Genomic DNA, 20409 nt, shown 5'->3' on the forward strand with positions numbered 1-20409 from the left:
GATGGCTCTTACCAGTGCCTGCACCCTCTCAGTCAGCACCCTCTTTGGGCCACTCTTTTCCTGCCTGTCCCCTGACACTTATCCTTCTCAACCCAGGATGCTTCTCCTCTGAGAAGCGTTCCTTGAGGCCCTCCGGGGGTTTCAGGAGCATCCTCAGCTTGTCTTTATCCAACCATTCATCACAGGAACACTAAGCGCTTTCTGTGAGTTTACTCTGACCTCTCCACTAGTGAATTGAGGGCAGGGCAGCCTGTTTTCTCCATGTTTGTACACTGTGTGCCCAGAGGTAGACTTACCATAAAGCTGATGAAGCTTAAGCTTAGGGCTCTTGGTTCATGAGGCTTCTTCCAAGGCCCTGGGAGGGCCCGAAGCATCATGTTCACACAGTTGGTTTTGTCTAGTCTATAACAGTAAGGTAATTTTTAGAATGGGATAGAGTTTGATCTGTACAAGCCTGGGGTGGTCACCATGACAGAGGAAAACAACAACATGGACTACTGGGAAATTTGCTTGTGATCAGGTGTCTACCCAAAGTGTGTTGGGTGAAATTTTATAGGAAAAAATAATTTAGTAAAAGTATTCCACATTTTATGCTGGAGGTCAGGGTAGGGGGGATACTTTAACCACCATCAGTGAAGTGTGCCCTCTCTTTTCATTCGTGCTCCCCCAGACACATGTCCCTTCCTGCTGGGTGACACTGGAGTGGCTTGAGGGCATTTTCAGGATCTGGCTAAGAGGAATACTGGGAATATTTTTTAAATTTATGGGATTTGTCAGCTTTTACAAATTTTGTAATTTCTCATCATACTCACTTTCAATCTAATTTTATATTTTTAGTTTTATATTCCTTCTCTGAAAGAGGAAAATTGCAGAAGTTTCAGACCCCACAAAACCTTGATCTGTCCCTGCTTGTACCTCATATAGTACTTGGCCCATAAAATTTGTCATGGGAATCAGTGCATGCAGGAATGCGCTCAGGGCAAGTCACTTAACATCTCTGAGTTCACCTCCTCTGCTAAATAGTCACGTGTGGTGCTAATGAAATAGCACACATGTAAAAACATTTTGTAGGGCACTACAAGGCGCTCTCAACAAGTAAGGGAGTAGTGCCATGATTTTTTTTCCCCCAAAGACATGGAGCATAATAACTCTGAGTATTGGGTGATACTAATAAAGATGCCAAAGAAGGATGGGGTGGGGGTGGAGTTCGCGTGACACGGTTCATAGATCGTCTTTCTCGAGTTAGGGAACTCTTCAGGTATCTTCTGTTAGCGAAGGCAAGTTTTCCACTCCCTACTTTATCAGAACTTCCTCACTGTTAAATTCTGGTTCTCAACTGGGAATTGCCTACCTCACAAAGACTTCCTTAATTTACAACATAATTTTGATACACTCCATATAGTACCTTCCAAATTTAGCTACGATTCAAACTCTGGAACATGTTCCCCCCAAACCTCCCAATTTCCTGACCATCGTGATGATAGCTCCCCCTCTTGCTTGACCTTCTTTCTGACTGTTTGTGCACCTGGAGAACAGAAAACTAACAAGACTCTCCCCATCCCAAAATAGGGACGGTCACATACCTACTGGGAAAATGTACATAACAATACATTTGCTTATTTCTATAAGCAAACAATACTAAAGCATGCTCCAGGATGAACACAGAACATTGTTTATTGAAGGGAACTAAATTAGAGCCAGGTATTCATTCAACAAATATTTATTGAACATGGCACTGAACTGGTATTGGAAAGTCATTGGACAGAAAAATTTAAATCTCTGCTGTCCTAGTGTGTTTACAAGCTAAAGAGAAGATACATTAAACAAAACAATAAACAAAACCCCCTCAAAATGTAAAATGTGGAGTGTCTAGAGGACTTTGAGGGTGTGACATCTGAGCTGAAACCTGCACAGTAAGAATTATACAAAGGGGTGGGAGCAAGAGTGTGCCGGGAAGCGGGAATAGTATGTACAAATGTCCTGGGGTAGGAAGACGTATGACATTCATGAGGAACTGAGAGGAGAGTATGGCTGGACCTCATGGTACAAGGAGTCTGTACAATCTCACAGATATGACCAAGCACCATCTTTAATTATCAACCATTTTGTCAACTGGACCCACCCACCCAGTGACCACAGCCATTGTCTAGAATGCTCCTATAAAGGATCAGAGAGCAAGCTTGTCTCCCCCACCTCAGTGATTCTCTAGAAATTCAATCAGTAAACATTTACTGAAAGTCCACAGTGCACTAGAGACTGCACTCAGTATTTCAATATAAACAAAGGGTAACAGTCTGTGTTCATGGGATAGTTTGGTATAACTGAGAATGCCCTGGACTGAGAGTCAGAAAATCTGGGGTTCAAATCCAAGTTCCAAAAGAATTCAGCTGGGTGGCCATACCTCACTCAGTTCAGTAAGAAACCCAGACATTGGCCCAGATAAATACATGCTAATGAAGGACCACCACCCTGTTTCCCTGAACCTCAATTTTCTTATCTGTAAATGGAGATAATTCCTATCCCACAGGGTTTTGGAAAATTAAATAAGAACTCATTAAAGAGTATACTGTATAGTGTTTAGCACATAACAGGTTTATTAGAAATGTTTGGTTTTTAAGCTATTTCATTGGAGCCAAGGGTCTACTTTGCCCCAAATGATTTGTCCTACTTAAGTGTGAATCTAGTATTATTTAATGGCAATTTAATTTTTCTAATTCATCTTTTTAAGTAGGGAGCTGTAATTCTCTCTGAATTAACCTCACCTTTGGAAAGCCCAGCAATTCATGCCACAGGCTATACCCAAGGCATCATGGGGTAGCAATACACCCTGATTGTTGCCAACATACCCAGGAGATAAGAAACAGGTTCCAGAGGGCAGACAGCAGAAGCAAGAAGAACTACAATTCTGCAGCCTGTGGAAGGAAAACCACATTCACAGAAAGATAGACAAAATGAAAAGGCAAAGGACTTTGTACCAGATGAAGGAACAAGATAAAACCCCAGAAAAACAACTAAATGAAGTGGAGACAGGCAACCTTCCAGAAAAAGAATTCAGAATAATGATAGTGAAGATGATCCAGGACTTTGGAAAAAAAATGGAGGCAAAGATAGAGAAGATGCAAGAAATGTTTAACAAAGACCTAGAAGAATTAAAGAACAAACAAACAGAGATGAACAATACAATAAATGAAATGAAAAACACACTAGAAGGAATCAATAGCAGAACAACTGAGGCAGAAGAATGGATAAGTGACCTGAAAGACAGAGAGGAGAAATTCACTGCCACGGAACAGCATAAAGAAAAAAGGAATGAAAAGAACTGAAGACAGCTTAAGAGACCTCTGGGACAACATTAAATGCAACAACATTTGCATTATAGGGGTACCAGAAGGAGAAGAGAGAGAGAAAGGACCCGAGAAAATATCTGAAGAGACTATAGTCAAACACTTCCCTAACATGGGAAAGGAAATAGCCACCCAAGTCCAGAAAGCGCAGAGAGTCCCAGGCAGGATAAACCCAAGGAGAAACACACCAGGACACACAGTAATCAAATTGACAAAAATTAAAGACAAATTATTGAAAGCAAAAAAGGAAAAATGACAAATAACATACAAGGGAACTCCCATAAGGTTAACAGCTGATTTCTCAGCAGAAACTCTACAGGCCAGAAGGGAGTGGCAGGATATATTTAAAGTGGTGAAAGGGAAGAAACTACAACCAAGATTACTCTACCCGGCAAGGATCTCATTCAGATTCGACAGAGAAATCAAAAGCTTGACGGACAAGCAAAAGCTAAGAGAATTCAGCACCACCAAACCAGCTCTACAACAAATGCTAAAGGAACTTCTCTAAGTGGGAAACACAAGAGAAGAAAAGGGCCTACAAAAACAAACCCATAACAATTAAGAAAATGGTAATAGGAACATACATATCGATAATTACCTTAAACGTGAATGGATTAAATGCTCCAACCAAAAGACGCAGGCTGGCTGAATGGATACAAAAACAAGACCCATATATATGCTGTCTACAAGAGACCCACTTCAGACCTAGGGACACATACAGACTGAAAGTAAGGGGATAGAAAAAGATATTCCATGAAAATGGAAATCAAAAGAAAGCTGGAGTAGCAATACTCATATCAGATAAAATAGACTTTAAAATAAAGAATGTTACAAGAGACAAGGAAGGACACTACATAATGACCAAGGGATCAATCCAAGAAGATATAACAATTATAAATATATATGCACCCAACATAGGAGCACCTCAATACATAAGGCAACTGCTAACAGCTATAAAAGAGGAAATCAACAGTAACACAATAATAGTGGAGGACTTTAACACCTCACTTACACTGATGGACAGATCATCCAGACAAAAAATTAATAAGGAAACACAAGCTTTAAATGACACAACAGACCGGATAGATTTAACTGATATTTATAGGACATTCCATCCAAACAGCAGATTACACTTTCTTCTCAAGTGCACACGGAACATTCTCCAGGATAGATCACATCTTGGGTCACAAATCAAGTCTCGGTAAATTTAAGAAAACTGAAATCATATCAAGCATCTTTTCTGACCACAAAGCTATGAGATTAGAAATGAACTACAGGGAAAAAAACGTAAAAAACACAAACACATGGAGGCTAAACAATACGTTACTAAATAACCAAGAGATCACTGAAGAAATCCAAGAGGAAATCAAAAAATACCTAGAGACAAATTACACGGAAAACACGATCCAAAACCTATGGGATGCAGCAAAAGCAGTTCTAAGAGGGAAGTTTATAGCTATACAAGCCTACCTCAAGAAACAAGAAACACCTCAAATAAACAATCTAACCTTACACCTAAAGGAACTAGAGAAAGAAGAACAAACAAAACCCAAAGTTAGTAGAAGGAAAGAAATCATAAAGATCAGAGCAGAAATAAATGAAATAGAAACAAAGAAAACAATAGCAAAGATCAATAAAACTAAAAGCTGGTTCTTTGAGACGATAAACAAAATTGATAAACCTTTAGCCAGACTCATCAAGAAAAAGAGGGAGAGGACTCAAATTAATAAAATTAGAAATGAAAAAGGAGAAGTTACAACAGACACTGCAGAAATACAAAGTATCCTAAGAGACTACTACAAGTAACTCTATGCCAATAAAATGGACAACCTGGAAGAAATGGACAAATTCTTAGAAAGGTATAACCTTCCAAGACTGAACCAGGAAGAAACAGAAAATATGAACAGACCAATCACAAGTAATGAAATTGAAACTGTGATTAAAAATCTTCCAACAAACAAAAGTCTAGGACCAGATGGCTTCACAGGTGAATTCTGTCAAACATTTAGAGAAGAGCTGACACCCATCCTTCTCAAACTCTTCCAGAAATTGCAGAGGAAGGAGCACTCCCAAACTCATTCTATGAAGCCACCATCACCCTGATACCAAAACCAGACAAAAATACTACAAAAAAAGAAAATTACAGACCAATATCACTCATGAATATAGATGCAAAAATCCTCAACAAAATACTAGCAAACAGAATCCAACAACACATTAAAAGGATCATACACCATGATCAAGTGGGATTTATCTCAGGGATGCAAAGATTCTTTAATATACGCAAATCAATCAATGTGATATGCCATATTAACAAATTGAAGAATAAAAACCATATGATCATCTCAATAGATGCAGAAAAAGCTTTTAACAAAATTCAACACCCATTTATGATAAAAACTCTCCAGAAAGTGGGCATAGAGGGAACCTACCTCAACATAATAAAGGCCATATATGACAAAACCACAGCAAACATCATTCTCAATGGTGAAAAGCTGAAAGCAGTTCCTCTAAGATCAGGAACAAGAGAAGGTTGTCCACTCTTGCCACTATTATTCAACATAGTTTTGGAAGTCCTAGCCACGGCAATCAAAGAAGAAAAAGAAATAAAGGGACTATAAATTGGAAAAGAAGTTCAACTGTCACTGTGTGCAGATGACATGATACTATACATACAGAATCCTAAAGATGTCACCAGAAAACTACTAGAGCTAATCAATGAATTTGGTAAAGTTGCAGGATACAAAGTTAATGCACAGAAATCTCTTGCATTCCTATACACTAGCAACGGAAGATCAGAAAGAGAAATTAAGGAAACAATCCCATTCACCATTGCAACAAAAAGAACAAAATACCTCGGAATAAAGCTACCTAAAGAGGTAAAAGACCTGTACTCAGAAAACTATAAGACACTGATGAAAGAAATTAAAGATGACACAAACAGATGAAGAGATATACCATGTTCTTGGATTGCAAGAATCAATATTGTGAAAATGACTATATTACCCAAAGCAATCTACAGATTCAATGCAATCCCTATCAAAGTGGCATTTTTTACAGAACTAGAACAAAAAATCTTAAAATTTGTATGGAGACACAAAAGACCCCAAATAGCCAATGCAGTCTTGAGGGAAAAAAACAGAGCTGGAGGAATCAGACTCCCTGACATCAGACTATATTACAAAGCTACAGTAATCAAGACACTATGGTGCTGGCACAAAAACAGAAATACAGATCAATGGAACAAGATAGAAAGCCCAGAGATAAACCCACGCACCTATGGTCAACTAATCTATAACAAAGGAAGCAAGGATATACAATGGAGAAAAGACAGTCTCTTCAATAAGTGGTGCTGGGAAAACTGGACAGCTACATGGAAAAGAATGAAATTAGAACACTCCCTATCACCATACACAAAAATAAACTCAAAATGGATTACAGACCTAAATGTAAGACCGGATACTATAAAACTCTTAGAGGAAAACATAGGAAGAACACTCTTTGACATAAATCACAGCAAGATCTTTTTTGATCCACCCCCTAGAGTAATGGAAATAAAAACAAAAATAAACAAATGGGACCTAATGAAACTTAAAAGCTTTTGCAAAGCAAAGGAAACTACAAACAAGACGAAAAGACAACCCTCAGAATGGGAGAAAATATTTGCAAATGAATCAATGGACAAAGGATTAATCTCCAAAATATATAAACAGTTCATGCAGCTCAATATTAAAAAAACAAACAACCCAATCCAAAAATGGGCAGAAGACCTAAATAGACATTTCTCCAAAGAGGACATACAGATGGCCAAGAAGCCCATGAAAAGCTGCTCAACATCACTAATTATTAGAGAAATGCAAATCAAAACTACAATGAGGTATCACCTCACACCAGTTAGAATAGGCATCATCAGAAAATCTACAAACAACAAATGCTGGAGAGGGTGTGGAGAAAAGGGAACGCTCTTGCACTGTTGGTGGGAATGTAAATTGATACAGCCACTATGGAGAACAGTATGGAGGTTCCTTAAAAAAACTAAAAATAGAATTACCATATGATCCAGCAATCCCACTACTGGGCATATACCCAGAGAAAACCATAATTCAAAAAGGCCCATGCACCCCAATGTTTATTGCAGCACTATTTACAATAGCCAGGTCATGGAAGCAACTAAATGCCCATCGACAGACAAATGGATAAAGAAGATGTGGTACATACATACAATGGAATATTACTCAGCCATAAAAAGGAACGAAACTGGGTCATTTGTAGAGACATGGATGGATCTAGAGACTGTCATACAGAGTGAAATAAGTCAGAAAGAGAAAAACAAATATAGTATATTAACACATATATGTGGAACCTAGAAAAATGGTACAGATGAACCTGTTTGTAGGGCAGAAATAAGACAAAGATGTAGAGAACAAACGTATGGACACCAAGGGGGGAAAGCAGCCGGGTGGTGGGTGGAGATGGTGGGATGAATTGGGAGATTGGGATTGACATGTATACACTAATATGTATAAAACAGATAACTAATAAGAACCTGCGGTATAAAAAATAAATTAAATAAAATTCAGAAATTCAAAAAAATAAAAGATGAGAAAAGAAAACAAAGAAAAGGAACAGCTTCCAAAACGGTAGCTTAACCCATAAAGTGAAACCAAGCCTTAGAATATTGCCAAAAAGATACCTAATGTACAGCTTTCTAGTGTTGTAACCTACATACAACACTGTATCCCATCCCTACCTGAGGCTATTCCTGGTTAGGGAACTGGAGCAGCTTGGGCAACGTTCTGCAAATAAGAGAATGAAGAAAGCCCACCAAGATAGAGAGGGGACTTGTCTCATTAGAACAGAGAGAGGATATGGCTACAAAGCAAGAGACAAATGCAAGGTGATAGCCCATATCTGAGGGGGAGAGGAAAGTGCTCAAAGTTGAGAAACGGGCATCTCTGAAGAGGCTGAAGGCAGCAATCCGAAGATGAATTAGAATCACAGCAGAGGAGAGAAAAGAGACAGTCGTGACCATCAACACGTCTTGATGACTGATCAAGTGCAGAAGACAGTAACAGAGGAATAAGGAAAACTCCGATTTCAAGCCACGGTGCCTGGGAGAATGGGGGTATGGTAACAGAAATCAGGAAGTTAGAAAGGGGGTTGGTTTAGAGGAGAACTTGAAAAAGTTTTTTTAAATATAACAGTCTGGATTTGAAGCCAAGGCTGGATAATTGAGTGGAAAGAGCAAACGGGCCAGCTGGAAACAGAAGATGCAGCGGGCGCAGAGGTCAGGAGGAGGGCCCGCGTGTGGGAGTCTTCGCGGAGGAGCTGTGGTTGAAGAAACAAGGAGAGAGAAGCTGCCTAGAAAGAGAGGAGAAAGGAGTGGGCCCGGGGAACGCCCACGTAAGCAGATGAGAAGAAAGTGCAATAGACAAAGAAAGAGCACAACTTGAAAGAGGACCAGCGGAGTTTGAGGACACCGAGAATACATTTTTAAAGTATAAATCAGAGCAGGCAACTTCCCCACCGAGACTCCCACACCGACTTCTCATTTCATCACCTTGGCCACAAAGCTCTCCGTGAATGACCTCACCCACCTCTCTGACCTGTCTCCTCTCCTTCACTCAGGATGCGCCGGCCACATTGGCCTTTTGCTGTCCCTCAGATACATGAGGTTCATTCCTACTTCGGGGCCTTTGTGCTTTCCGATCCTTCAACTAGAAGGCTCTCAGGGGATTCTGGTTCCTAAACTATCAAATCTCTCACACACACACCATTCTCTACCATATCATACTGCTGTACTGTCCTAACACACACTACTAGCTGAAATTCTTATGTCTTTGTTTACCTACTCATTGTCTGTCTCTCCAACTCTGAAGTGGACTCTGGCAGAGTGAGGTCCTAGGACCTTTTCTGTTTCCCTCTTCACTTCATCCTTAGTGACTCGAAGAGTGCACTGCACTACATAGGGACTTAAGAAAAAACCTTAGATTAAGCAAGAGCAAAATTAGTGCCCTTCGTGAGTCTAGTTTCATTAAAACAAACAAACAAACAAGGTTAAAGCCAAACTACATCAAGTTATGGAGAGGAAAAAGAGGCAGGAGTTTGGGACAACAGTATTCAAACCAAAGAGCACACGCCCTCAGGGGTGAGGGGGAGGAATTGTTGATAACGTAGAATCGCTATATATCACACCTTCTAGAAGAGCTGCCTTTCCAGAATGTGAAAATAAAACATTTTTACTGCTTCACATCTTATTTCTTCTACTGAGAGTTCTCCCAAAGAAAAATCTGACCCACACCCGTCATGCCTAAAATTCTTGCTTAAGATGGTAATACATCTTTTAAAAAAATCAAATAGAACAAAAATGTTAATTCCTGCGAGTTCTATGTTAAAGAAATACAAGACTGCACATCACCCAAAATTGTGAGGGCTGCCACTGAAATATGGGAAGTGAGACAATCAGACTTTAAGAACACTTGGTACTTAGGTACCCACAGCCCCCAGCCCACACCAGCAAAGACATTCCTTCAAATATGCTGAGTGCTGGGGCTAATTCTTCCTGCAGTTTCCTGCAGTTGTACATTTTACCTTCAGGCCTTTTCACAGAAGTCTGTCATCTCACGGTGACAACAGAAGAGGGCATCATAAAGTGCCATTGTGCTGAGAGGAAAGAGTAGTGTTTCTTTAAGAATCTGGACGGGGACGAAGCTAAGGGAGGATTTATGTAACGTCTCTAAGTCAAAGGTTTTGCTAGAGTCTAAGGAGTGGTTTTTCCCCTCCCTACCTGCCAGAACCATCAAGCAATCTCTTGTAGCAGCTAAGGAGCTCAAGATTTCACAAGAACTGACATCTTGTGGCTGCTGGCCAGGGAGGGTAGCTACCACGGTTCTCCTGCTCTGTGGCTAGAACAACATGCTGCTTTGGAATTGGTTTGCCCCCTCCTTAAGGAAAACAAGAGAAAAGGCAAAAAGGTAAAAGCAGGACCAGGCAGAGAAAGACCATCCAGGAAAAGGTCAAGCTAAGCTGGTAGAAAGTAAGAGCTGACTTCAGCCAGCCCAGCTCAGACAATGATGGAGGACGCCACCCAACAGGTAGAAATTAGTTGAGATGCTCATGCTGCCATGTTTAAGTCAAAACACAGGTAACGTTAGTATAATTTCCTAAAAACAAATTTGCACAAAGTAAACGTGTGATCCAGAAGTTCATCTCAGGCAAAAGCCCCTCCTGATTCCATTCTCAAAGCCAGAATTAGCTGTATTGACATGTGCTAAAAGATACCCTCGCCTGTGCCCTGACGCCCGAACTAGTGAAATTTATATTAAGTTGAGCTTGAGAGCTTGATGGCACAAATGACCATCAGTTACCAGGCCCAGCTTTTGTGAGCAAATGAGCTTTAGAGGGTCAGGGTTGCCTAGACTTAGTTGCAAGCAGCATCCTTCAGCGGGACAAAAAAGTGTATGAAAAGGGAGATATTTTAATTGAAGGTCCAAGAAGTAGCACCATTCTTCACGTTGTAAATCTCAAAGGAAGACTGCAGGGTGGCAAAGGACAAAATGGGCACCTGGCCAATGGGGAAATGAAGTGGCAGAAGCAATGCAATGGAGAAGGTCATTTTGATTAGCCGGTGAAGGTGGGAAAATCCCAGGCTTATCGTGGATCTGCCACTAACAAACTTTCTGAGCAAAAAAATGTTATGGCTTTCAATACACCACTTACAAATCCTGAGTGTCAAACCAGCTGAGTTAACTAGTCAAATAAGTGACTCTCCCTCTCGGAACCTGAATTTCCTCATCTACAAAGTGCGGGTGGCCAGGCGAAGGCCTCTAAGGTGCCTTCACATACTAAGATTCCAAGTTGATGGTCAAGACAGGCTGATCACAGGTGGCCCATGAGGGGACACAGAGCCACAAGCAGAGAAGGGGGCAGCATCTGGAGGACAGGATTTCCTTCAACAGGAACCAGAAGCCAGAAGGAATCTGCGGGAAGGAGGCGTCCGCCAGGTGAGTGCAGAACAAAGCAACCAAGTCACTTGCAGCCTCAATAGGAAACTGCCTCGCTCGGTCCTGTCCTAGGGTCCCCCCTCCAGAAGGCTGGGGCCTAGGAGAGTGTACCAAGCCCCAGAAATAGAAGTGGTTGAAAGCAGGAGGTTTAGCTCAACTACGTGAAATGATCAGCAAACATCAGATTACCCCTTCAATTACTTACAATAAGCCCAACAGCAACCAATATACTTGGGACCAAACTCAGCAGGATACTGTGACTCAGAATAAAAGAATAACAAACACAAAATGCTAAGGGAAAAGGGAAGCCATTTAGATCCAGCTGGCAATAAGCTACTGAAGCTAAAACTCCATCGTCCAAACCGTTATACAATCTGCAGCCTCAGGAGAAAGAAATGATTACTCTTCTCAGTCAACTGCTACGATTAACACATCTAAAGGGTAGAAGAGAGCAAGAGCCCACACGCAAAGTTCCACAGACACACCCTTTGCAGATGTTGTAGAAGTCTCCATGGATTAGATGCTCATATTAGCCAGAATCCGAGAAACAGCAGAAATGAAGCACCATGGCAAAAAAAAAAAAAGATTAAAACAAGGGAATTTTTTGAACTTTTATAAAATTTAACACAAAATTTAACATGCTACCTTTGCACAGTAAAAGTGAGTTTATAACTGCCAATTCATAATTATCACAGTTGTTAGGGCTAAAGAACTAGATATTAAATATATCTGAAAGTTGCTGAATAAAATGTGAACTCTTATACCTCATTTGCAAAGAAATCATTAAAATTTGAAGTATGTATATCCTGCATCCAGCAATTCCACTCCTGGGAATCTATCCCATAAAGATGAAAGTATTGATAAATAAGGACATATGGACAAGGATGTCTAGTGAACACCCATCCACAGAGAAGTGTCTTGATCCACACCCATTTATTAAATAGAATGAATTAGAGCTACACCTGACGACTTGCAGGAATTTCCACAAAGTAATGCTGAGTTGGCAAAGATACAGAAGTTTATATAATATGATCCAGATTTTTTTTTTTTTTTTGGCTGCACCATGCAGCTTGCAGGATCTTAGTTCCCCGACCAGGGATTGAACCCACGGTCCCTGCATTAGAAGTGCAGAGTCCTAACCACTGGACCACCAGGGAATTCCCTGATCCAGATTATTTAAATGGTTTTATTAAAGCTTGTATCTATATATATGTATGTGTAAGGTTGTATGAGCACAGAAAAATGTAGAAATATATACACTAAGTCAATGATTCTCAAACATTAGCACACATCAGAATCACCTGAAGGTTTTGTTAAAACACAGATATCTGGGCCCCATGCCCAGAGTGTCTGATTCAGTAGGTCTAGGGTGAGGTGTGAGAATTTCTATTTGCAACAAGTTTCCCAAGGATGCTAATGCTGCCGAGAGTGACTGCAATAGGTTTCAGCAAGAATTACCTGTGGGACAGAAGTAGAGATATAAGATGGGGGGAGAGAATAATGGGGATCTATGCAAGATAACATAAACAGCTTTCTCTATGATTCCTTTTATGGATGGAGGGGGGGGGTGTGTGTGGGTGTGTGTATAGATATGCAAAAACAAATTCCTGAAAGGATTGTCATCAAAACACTAATGAAAATTCTTCCAAAGGTGGAATTTAAAGTTATCTTTCTCCTTGGTAATTTCTTCTTGGTAATTTCTTATTTTTTTTTTTTTATAATGAGCAAGTATGATTTAAATAATCATTTAAAATAAAGCTATTTTATTGAGGAAAAAAGAATCTTTGGAAACAACAATTTCTCAAGGAAAAGCTCTTCTGTTTTGTTCACAGCACTGAACTGATATTTTTGGAAAGATGAATGCTAAGTACACTTTATATAAAAATAAAAATATAATTAATGTGGAAAAGGAAGTTCTTGGATGAAGTACATAAGTACAACATGTGTTTTATAACCTTCCTTAATCCACAAAAACTTAGAGAAAACTCAATTTAAAAAGTAATCAAAAATAACCTCCAATGGAATATAATCTGTAAAAGAAACAAAAACAAAAACAAAAAAAACACTGAATCACTATGCTGCACACCTGAAACTAACACAATATTGTAAATCAACTATACTTCAATTTTAAAAAAAATTCAGCAAAAACATACTATTTGGCTTACAATCGCTTTCTCTTTCAAAATTCAATCAGATACTCAGTAAGCAAAATCTCTTTTCAAGCTATACTTGCATCATTTCCTCTCTTTATATACAGACTAGAAAATAAAATAAGACTAAAAACAACCTAAACTAAAAAAATAACTTTATGACTTCAAATATAGGATTTAAGTTCCCAAGTGGTGTCCATTAAAGAGTGTTAAGCTAGAATACAAGTATCTTAGATCAGTTATAATAATTCTAATTTACATTTTTCCAGGCTTTCACATTTCTCATTAGCTTCTTCACTACAACTCTTTGCTAGCTTAAAACATCTCCTCCTAAAACCATATTACCATTCTATCTGAAAATGAAGCCTAGACTTCAAACCAGATGGCATGCCTCTGCTACCTTTTCTACTGGGAACAAACAGCCTGGCCTTTCAGAGCTGCTTCCTTTAGTGCCCCTTAAAGTACAGATGCAGGAAGCTGCTCAGAGGCTGGAAATTGGATTTGTAATGCTTATATCCCTAAGGTTTGCAAATCAATATTATAAACTCTTCACTACCAGTCTTGCCAACTCCTGCTTCTTCTCTAATCTTATTATAGTACAGTGTTTCTCTTTTCCTGCAATAGCAACTCAGTGGACCTCCATGGCTCATTTTAAAAATTAGCATAAGTCTGCGGCTGAGCTCGGGAATATTTCTGCATTCCCAATACTAAGATTGTCTCCTTCCTAAAGATAAGCAAACAGAAATGTTTGCCCACCCCCCCCCCCAAAAAAAGGAGAAAAAAGTTTGCCTCAAAAAAGTCAAAAAAATTTAAAGCACACAGAATCAGAGACTGCCTCCCTCCCTCTGAAACAGATTCCTGGGAGATAGAGGGAAAAAAAATTAAGTTCTTGCTTTGTGCTCACAGTAAAACTATGTGGGCATAAGAAGAAACAGGCCAAGATTTGAAAATACTACACAGAAACTAAAAACAAAGTAATGGTCTAAAACTGTTCTGGCAAGCAGGAAATAACAGTACAGAAAACTTATGTAGAAAAGAAAACATACTACCAGAATTCAGACTAAAAAGAAAAAAAAAATGGCTAGAACAGTCTAACCCTAGAATATCAACTATTCTAGAAGGGGAAAACAATAGTGAAAGACAAAAGGATAAAACTTTAAAAAAGAAGTTGGAAGTTTTCATGCATCCAAACAAAAGGTATGAGGGGGAGAAACAAAGACTTACATCGATAGATTTTTTTTTTTTTTTACATCTTTTTTGGAGTATAATTGCTCTACAATGGTGCGTTAGTTTCTGTTTTATAACAAAGTGAATCAGCTATACATATACATATACATATATCCCCATATCTCCTCCCTCTTGCGTCTCCCTCCCACCCTCGCTATCCCACCCCTCTAGGTGGTGGTCACAAAGCACTGAGCTGATCTCTCTGTGCTTTGCGGCTGCTTCCCACTAGCTATCTATTTTACATTTGGTAGTGTATATATGTCCATGCCACTCTCTCACTTCATCCCAGCTTCCCCTTCCCCCTCCCCGTATCCTCAAGTCCATTCTCTGTCTGCGTCTTTATTCCTGTCCTGCCCCTAGGTTCTTCAGAACCTTTTTTTTTTTTTTTAGGTTCCATATATATGTGTTAGCATACGGTATTTGTTTTTCTCTTTCTGACTTACTTCACTCTGTATGACAGACTCTAGGTCCATCCACCTCACTACAAATAACTCAATTTCGTTTCTTTTTATGGCTGAGTAATATTCCATTGTATATATGTGCCACATCTTCTTTATCCATTCATCTGTCGATGGACACATCCATAGATTTTTCTAAAGGTATAAAGAATCTATCATCTGTAGGAAGGATTCTCTATAGTGACCCAAAAGTAAAGACAGAAAAACATTTTAACTAAAAAATGTTATAAGAGATTAATCAAAACAGGTTATAATCAAAGGAACAAAAATATCACAGGACCCACTTGAATGAAGTATCCTTTTGTGAAGGATAGGTAGAAGTTGGGGAATAATTACTATCAATTTTTTTCTCCATGATTATTGCCCCACTATGTGATTTAATTCTTCTTGAGATAAACCTTGTAATTTATATTTTTAAAGCCTGTCTTGGGACTTTCCTGGTGGCACAGTGGTTCAGAATCCACCTGCCAGTGCAGGGGACACAGGTTCAAGCCCTGGTCCAGGAAGATCCCACATGCCGTGGAGCAACTAAGCCCGTGCGCCACAACTACTGAGCCTGCGTGCCACAACTACTGAAGCCCACATGCCTAGAGCCTGTGCTCCACAACAGGAGAAGCCACCGCAATGAGAAGCCCTCACACCACAACAAAGAGTAGCCCCCGCTCACCACAACTAGAGAAAGCCAGTGTGCAGCACCGAAGACTCAATGCAGCCAAAAATTAATTAATTAATTAATTAATTAATTTTTTAAAAAAAACCTTCCTTAAAAGATTTTGCCAGTGCATAAGCATACAATTATGCTTAGTATTATTTTATAATTAAGATATCATCTCAATATGTTATGGAATCTTCATAATTTCTAGTTTTGTTTGGGTTCTCTCTTAATCACACTTACCAGAGTTATCTTGTTTTTCCAAAAGAACTAGTCATGACAGCTAGATAGAATTGCTAAAAGTACATGAAAGCATCAAAATTAAGAGATCCAATGTATCAGTCAAATGAGAAAACACATCATGTAAATAAATGCCAAGAGAACCTTCAATAAAATTCTACGCAAATAGAGATAAAACTCTGGAAGAAAATACACCAAAAATGTCAACAGTGATCATTTGAATAACAGGATTAAAGATGGTTTTGATTTTTGCATATATTTTTAGATAAGTATATATGAAATACAATAAATATGAATAAAATGTTAAGGCTTTATAAACCAGATTGCAGTAAACTAGGAGAAACTAGAAGTGAATATTTATGAAACCTCTGAAGACAGAAGGTCACAGAGGGGGTCTGCCGCAAGATACAAAAACAAGTCAGAGTCTAGTTTGTGTCTGCTTTGTTTATGTGTTACTTATTTGATGAAATTTAAGACTTGTTTTCATTATAATACTTCCCCACTGACCTCTTCCTACATGAGGTCAAATGGTCACATTGGCTTAGGTCAATTCATAAAAATACTGACATAAAACATCAAGTGAAAAAAGCAGATTACAACACATATATGTATATATAATGAGTCAATTATGTTAAATATATAATGTATTTCATCTGAGATACCAGTTATGATATGCATTTTATATTCCACTAAGAGAAAAAACTGCAAAGTATGACATAATGTGAGATTTTATGCTTATTAAAAGAGCTCATCTAAATTTATTTATAGAGACTTTACTACATTATCATGTTGCTCTTTCCATGTCTTTCTATATACACAGTAACTTTGCCTTTTTAATGCCAAATCACGGTGAAATCATTTTGAAAGCAATTAATTCATATAGTTCCAGCAAGGCACATAAGTAATCTGAAATGACAACAACATGAACCATTGTGACCAAGGTCACACATGCATAGGTAATGACAGCTCCATCACGACATCTGCCAGGATACACAGTGAAGTAACAGCATCTCAATTTCAGAGATGTAAAAATGAGAAAACTGTACCTTAAAATTGATGAAATAATGTTTTAAATTATCTATAGAGGATGAGATTATGAGCGACTTATTTTCTTAACACTTTCTGTATTTTTCATTTTATTCTAATTAGTATATATTATTTGATAATTAGAGAAAAAATTTTTGCTCTCCTTTGGTCTATTTAAGTCTCTTCTCTCGTTAAGCAATGTGTATTGACTCTTCCTTAGCCTGGTCATAATCTGGTAGGTCTGAGTTAAAATAGCTGTACCAGGATGTTGATCAACTACAAGGTTTTGAAAGCTGCAGGCATAACCCTCCCAGACTTCAGACAATACTACGAAGCTACAGTAATCAAAACAGTGTGGTACTGGCACAATAAAAGACATATGGAGCAGTGGAACAGAACAGAGAGCCCAGAAATAAACCCACACACCTATGGTCAATTAATCTTCAACAAAGGAGGCAAGAATATACAGTAGGAAAAAGAGAGTCTCTTCAGCTAGTGGTGTTGGGAAAGCTGGACACCTGCATGTAAATCAATGAAGTTAGAACACTCCCTCACACCCTACACAAAAATAAATTCAAAATGGCTTAAAGACTTAAATATAAGACATGACACTGTAAAACTCCTAGAAGACAATATAAGCAAAACATTCTCTGACATAAATCGTACCAGTGTTTTCTTAGGTCAGTCTCAAGGCAACAGAAATAAAACCAAAAATAAACAAATGAGATCTAATCAAACTTATAAGCTTTTGCACAGCAAAGAAAACCATAAATAAAATGAAAAGGCAACCTATGGACTGGGAGAAAATATTTGCAAATGATGTGACTGACAAGGCCTTAATTTCCAAAATATCCCAACAGCTCATACAACTCAATAACAAAAAAACACACAACCCAATCAAAAAATGGGCAGAAGATGTAAATAGACATTTCTCCAAAGATGACATACAGATGGCCAGTAGGCACATGAAAAGATGCTCAACATCACTAATGATTAGAGACATGCAAATCAAAACTGCAATGAGGTATCACCTCACACTGGTCAGAATGGCCATCATTAAAAAGTCTATAAACAACAAACGCTGAAGAGGGTGTGGAGAAAAGGGAACCCTCCTACACTGTTGGTGAGGATGTAAACTGGTGCAGCCACTAGGGAAAACAGTACGGAGGTTCCTTAAAAAAATAAAAATAGAGTTGCCATATGATCCAGGAATCCCACTCCTGGGCATATATCTGGAGAAAACTATAATTTGAAAAGATACATGCACCCCAATGTTCATAGCAGCACTATTTACGAAAGCCAGGACATGGAAGCAACCTAAATGTCCACTGACAGATGAATGGATAAAGAAGATGTCATATATATATACAATGGAACACTACTCAGCCATAAAAAAGAATGAAATAATACCATTTGAAGCAACATGAATGGACCTAGAGATTATCATACCAAGTGAAGTAAGTCAGAAACAGAAAGACAAATACCACATGATATCACCTATATATGGAATCTAAACTATGACACAAATGAACTTATTTATGAAACAGAAACCGACTCACAGACAGAAAACAAACTTATGGTTATGAAAGGGGAAAGGGGGTGGGGAAGGGATAAATTAGGAGTTTGGGATTAGAAGATACAAACTACTATATATAAAATAGATAAACAACGAGGTCCTACTGTATAGCTCAGGGAACTATATTAAATATCCTATAATAAACCATAGTAGAAAAGACTATGAAAAATAAAAAAATATATACATATGTATAACTGAATCACTTTGCTGTACACCAGAAACCAACCCAACATTATAAATCAACTATACTTCAATTAAAAAAAAAAGAAAAACTACCAGGTTTTGTATCCTCATTAGACTTGTAGATCTGTTTGGTTTGACGTAGGAGAGCAGAGTGGAATGAATAAAGCTAAGGAGGAGAAAGGTACAAAAAAAAAAAAGACTTGGGAGTACTCTAAATTTAGCCTTGGACCAGTCTTTTTTTTTTTAATCGTTAATTATGGCTGGGCCAAGTCTAACTATCTATAATACATTTTATAACCTGCAAATCACAATCGAGAGAGAATACTCCAGACCCCTGAGTAACCCAGAAGGCAACTTTTTCATTATTCTGAAATCCATTTATTTTATCATTTTGTCTTTCTCCAGAGAACAGAGTGGGGTATGTGTAAGGGGGAGGGAGGTGACAGCAAGGGAAGAGGTGGAAGGGAGAGAGGGAGGGCCACCTGGGTAGTGAAGTATGTTAAGGGGAAATGAATGAATATATTTTAATTGATTTAAGATGCTGACTAAATTTGTTCCAAGTCCTTGATATTCTGTTCTATTCAGGATACATCTGAATTGAGGTCATGTCCTTATTCTAGATCTAGTACTCTTGGTGTATTTCTTGAGTTGATGATGATTCAAAGGCCACTTGAAACCCTAATTCCCATACACACATCCATGCCCACCTGCCACCAAACACAGGTTCCAAGGAAAGAGGTTTTGCCTAAAATAAGGAAGGAAGAGAAAATCATCTGCCATTTTCTATGTGGGGAGACAATTGGCTCACTTCTGTTACACCCAGTAACTGTTCTCAAGATTGGAATCCTCTCTCAGCCCAGAAGGTACATCTGACTAGGAATCTCACCAGGCAGCTCTGTCACCCAATCCCCCACCTACTCTATGTATGTCCCAGCACTTTTCCCTTTGAATTCCTACTTCAGGATTTTACCTGACACAATTGTCACTGAACCTTCTCCCCAAAAAAGATACACACAGAAAACATTCTTGGCTATTATCAGGATATCATAAAATAATGTGTTCAAAAATCATTCACATAGATGAACTCAGTATTTCTGAGTCCAAAAGTTATACAGTTAAGCATTGGTGGTTATAGTGGTGAGCAGAGTTGCCTTCCAGAAGTTATACAGTTAAAAGTTACTCAGGAAAATATAATTAAAACCCAGACTTTGGAACCAGGAGCCAACCAGTTTTAAAAGGCTCCATGCAAAGGCTTGAACTAGACAGTAATGTTGTGTGTTGTTTTTTTAAAAGCCCCAACTCAATAGCCAACAGAACATTTCTTCCCACTTCAGTCACAGGGGGTTTCAAGTTCAAGAAAGGGCCACTTAGACCTGCAGCCCAATGCTTAGGCACTTACATAAAGAGGTACTTCACTGCAGTTCAGCTCCATGGCTTCCGCATCTGCAATGAAAATAATAGAAGTGAGAGTTATTGTAGGAGCCCCGTGTGACCAGCCAGCAGAGCTGCGCCCTGCCCTTTAGTTAACATCGTAGAGGGAGGAGTAACCC

General features: G+C 38.7%; 1 protein-coding gene across 13 annotated transcripts in view; it reads right to left on the reverse strand.

The window, feature by feature from the left end:
* The window catches only part of ARHGEF28 (Rho guanine nucleotide exchange factor 28), a 312161-nt gene that overhangs the window by 234145 nt on the left and 57607 nt on the right, over positions 1-20409 (reverse strand). For 6 of the 13 annotated variants that reach the window (XM_082457053.1, XM_082457064.1, XM_082457063.1 and 3 more), the window contains one exon: positions 20259-20302. The exons of the other annotated variants lie outside the window; for them this stretch is intronic. In XM_082457053.1, the coding sequence (XP_082313179.1) occupies positions 20259-20291 (33 nt within the window). In that variant the 5' untranslated portion in view covers positions 20292-20302. Of the gene's footprint in view, positions 1-20258; positions 20303-20409 lie in introns of those variants that run through there. 13 annotated transcript variants of the gene reach the window in all.

This window comes from Balaenoptera physalus (assembly GCF_965194825.1).
Source record: "Balaenoptera physalus genome assembly, chromosome: 3".
Taxonomy (NCBI): domain Eukaryota; kingdom Metazoa; phylum Chordata; class Mammalia; order Artiodactyla; family Balaenopteridae; genus Balaenoptera; species Balaenoptera physalus.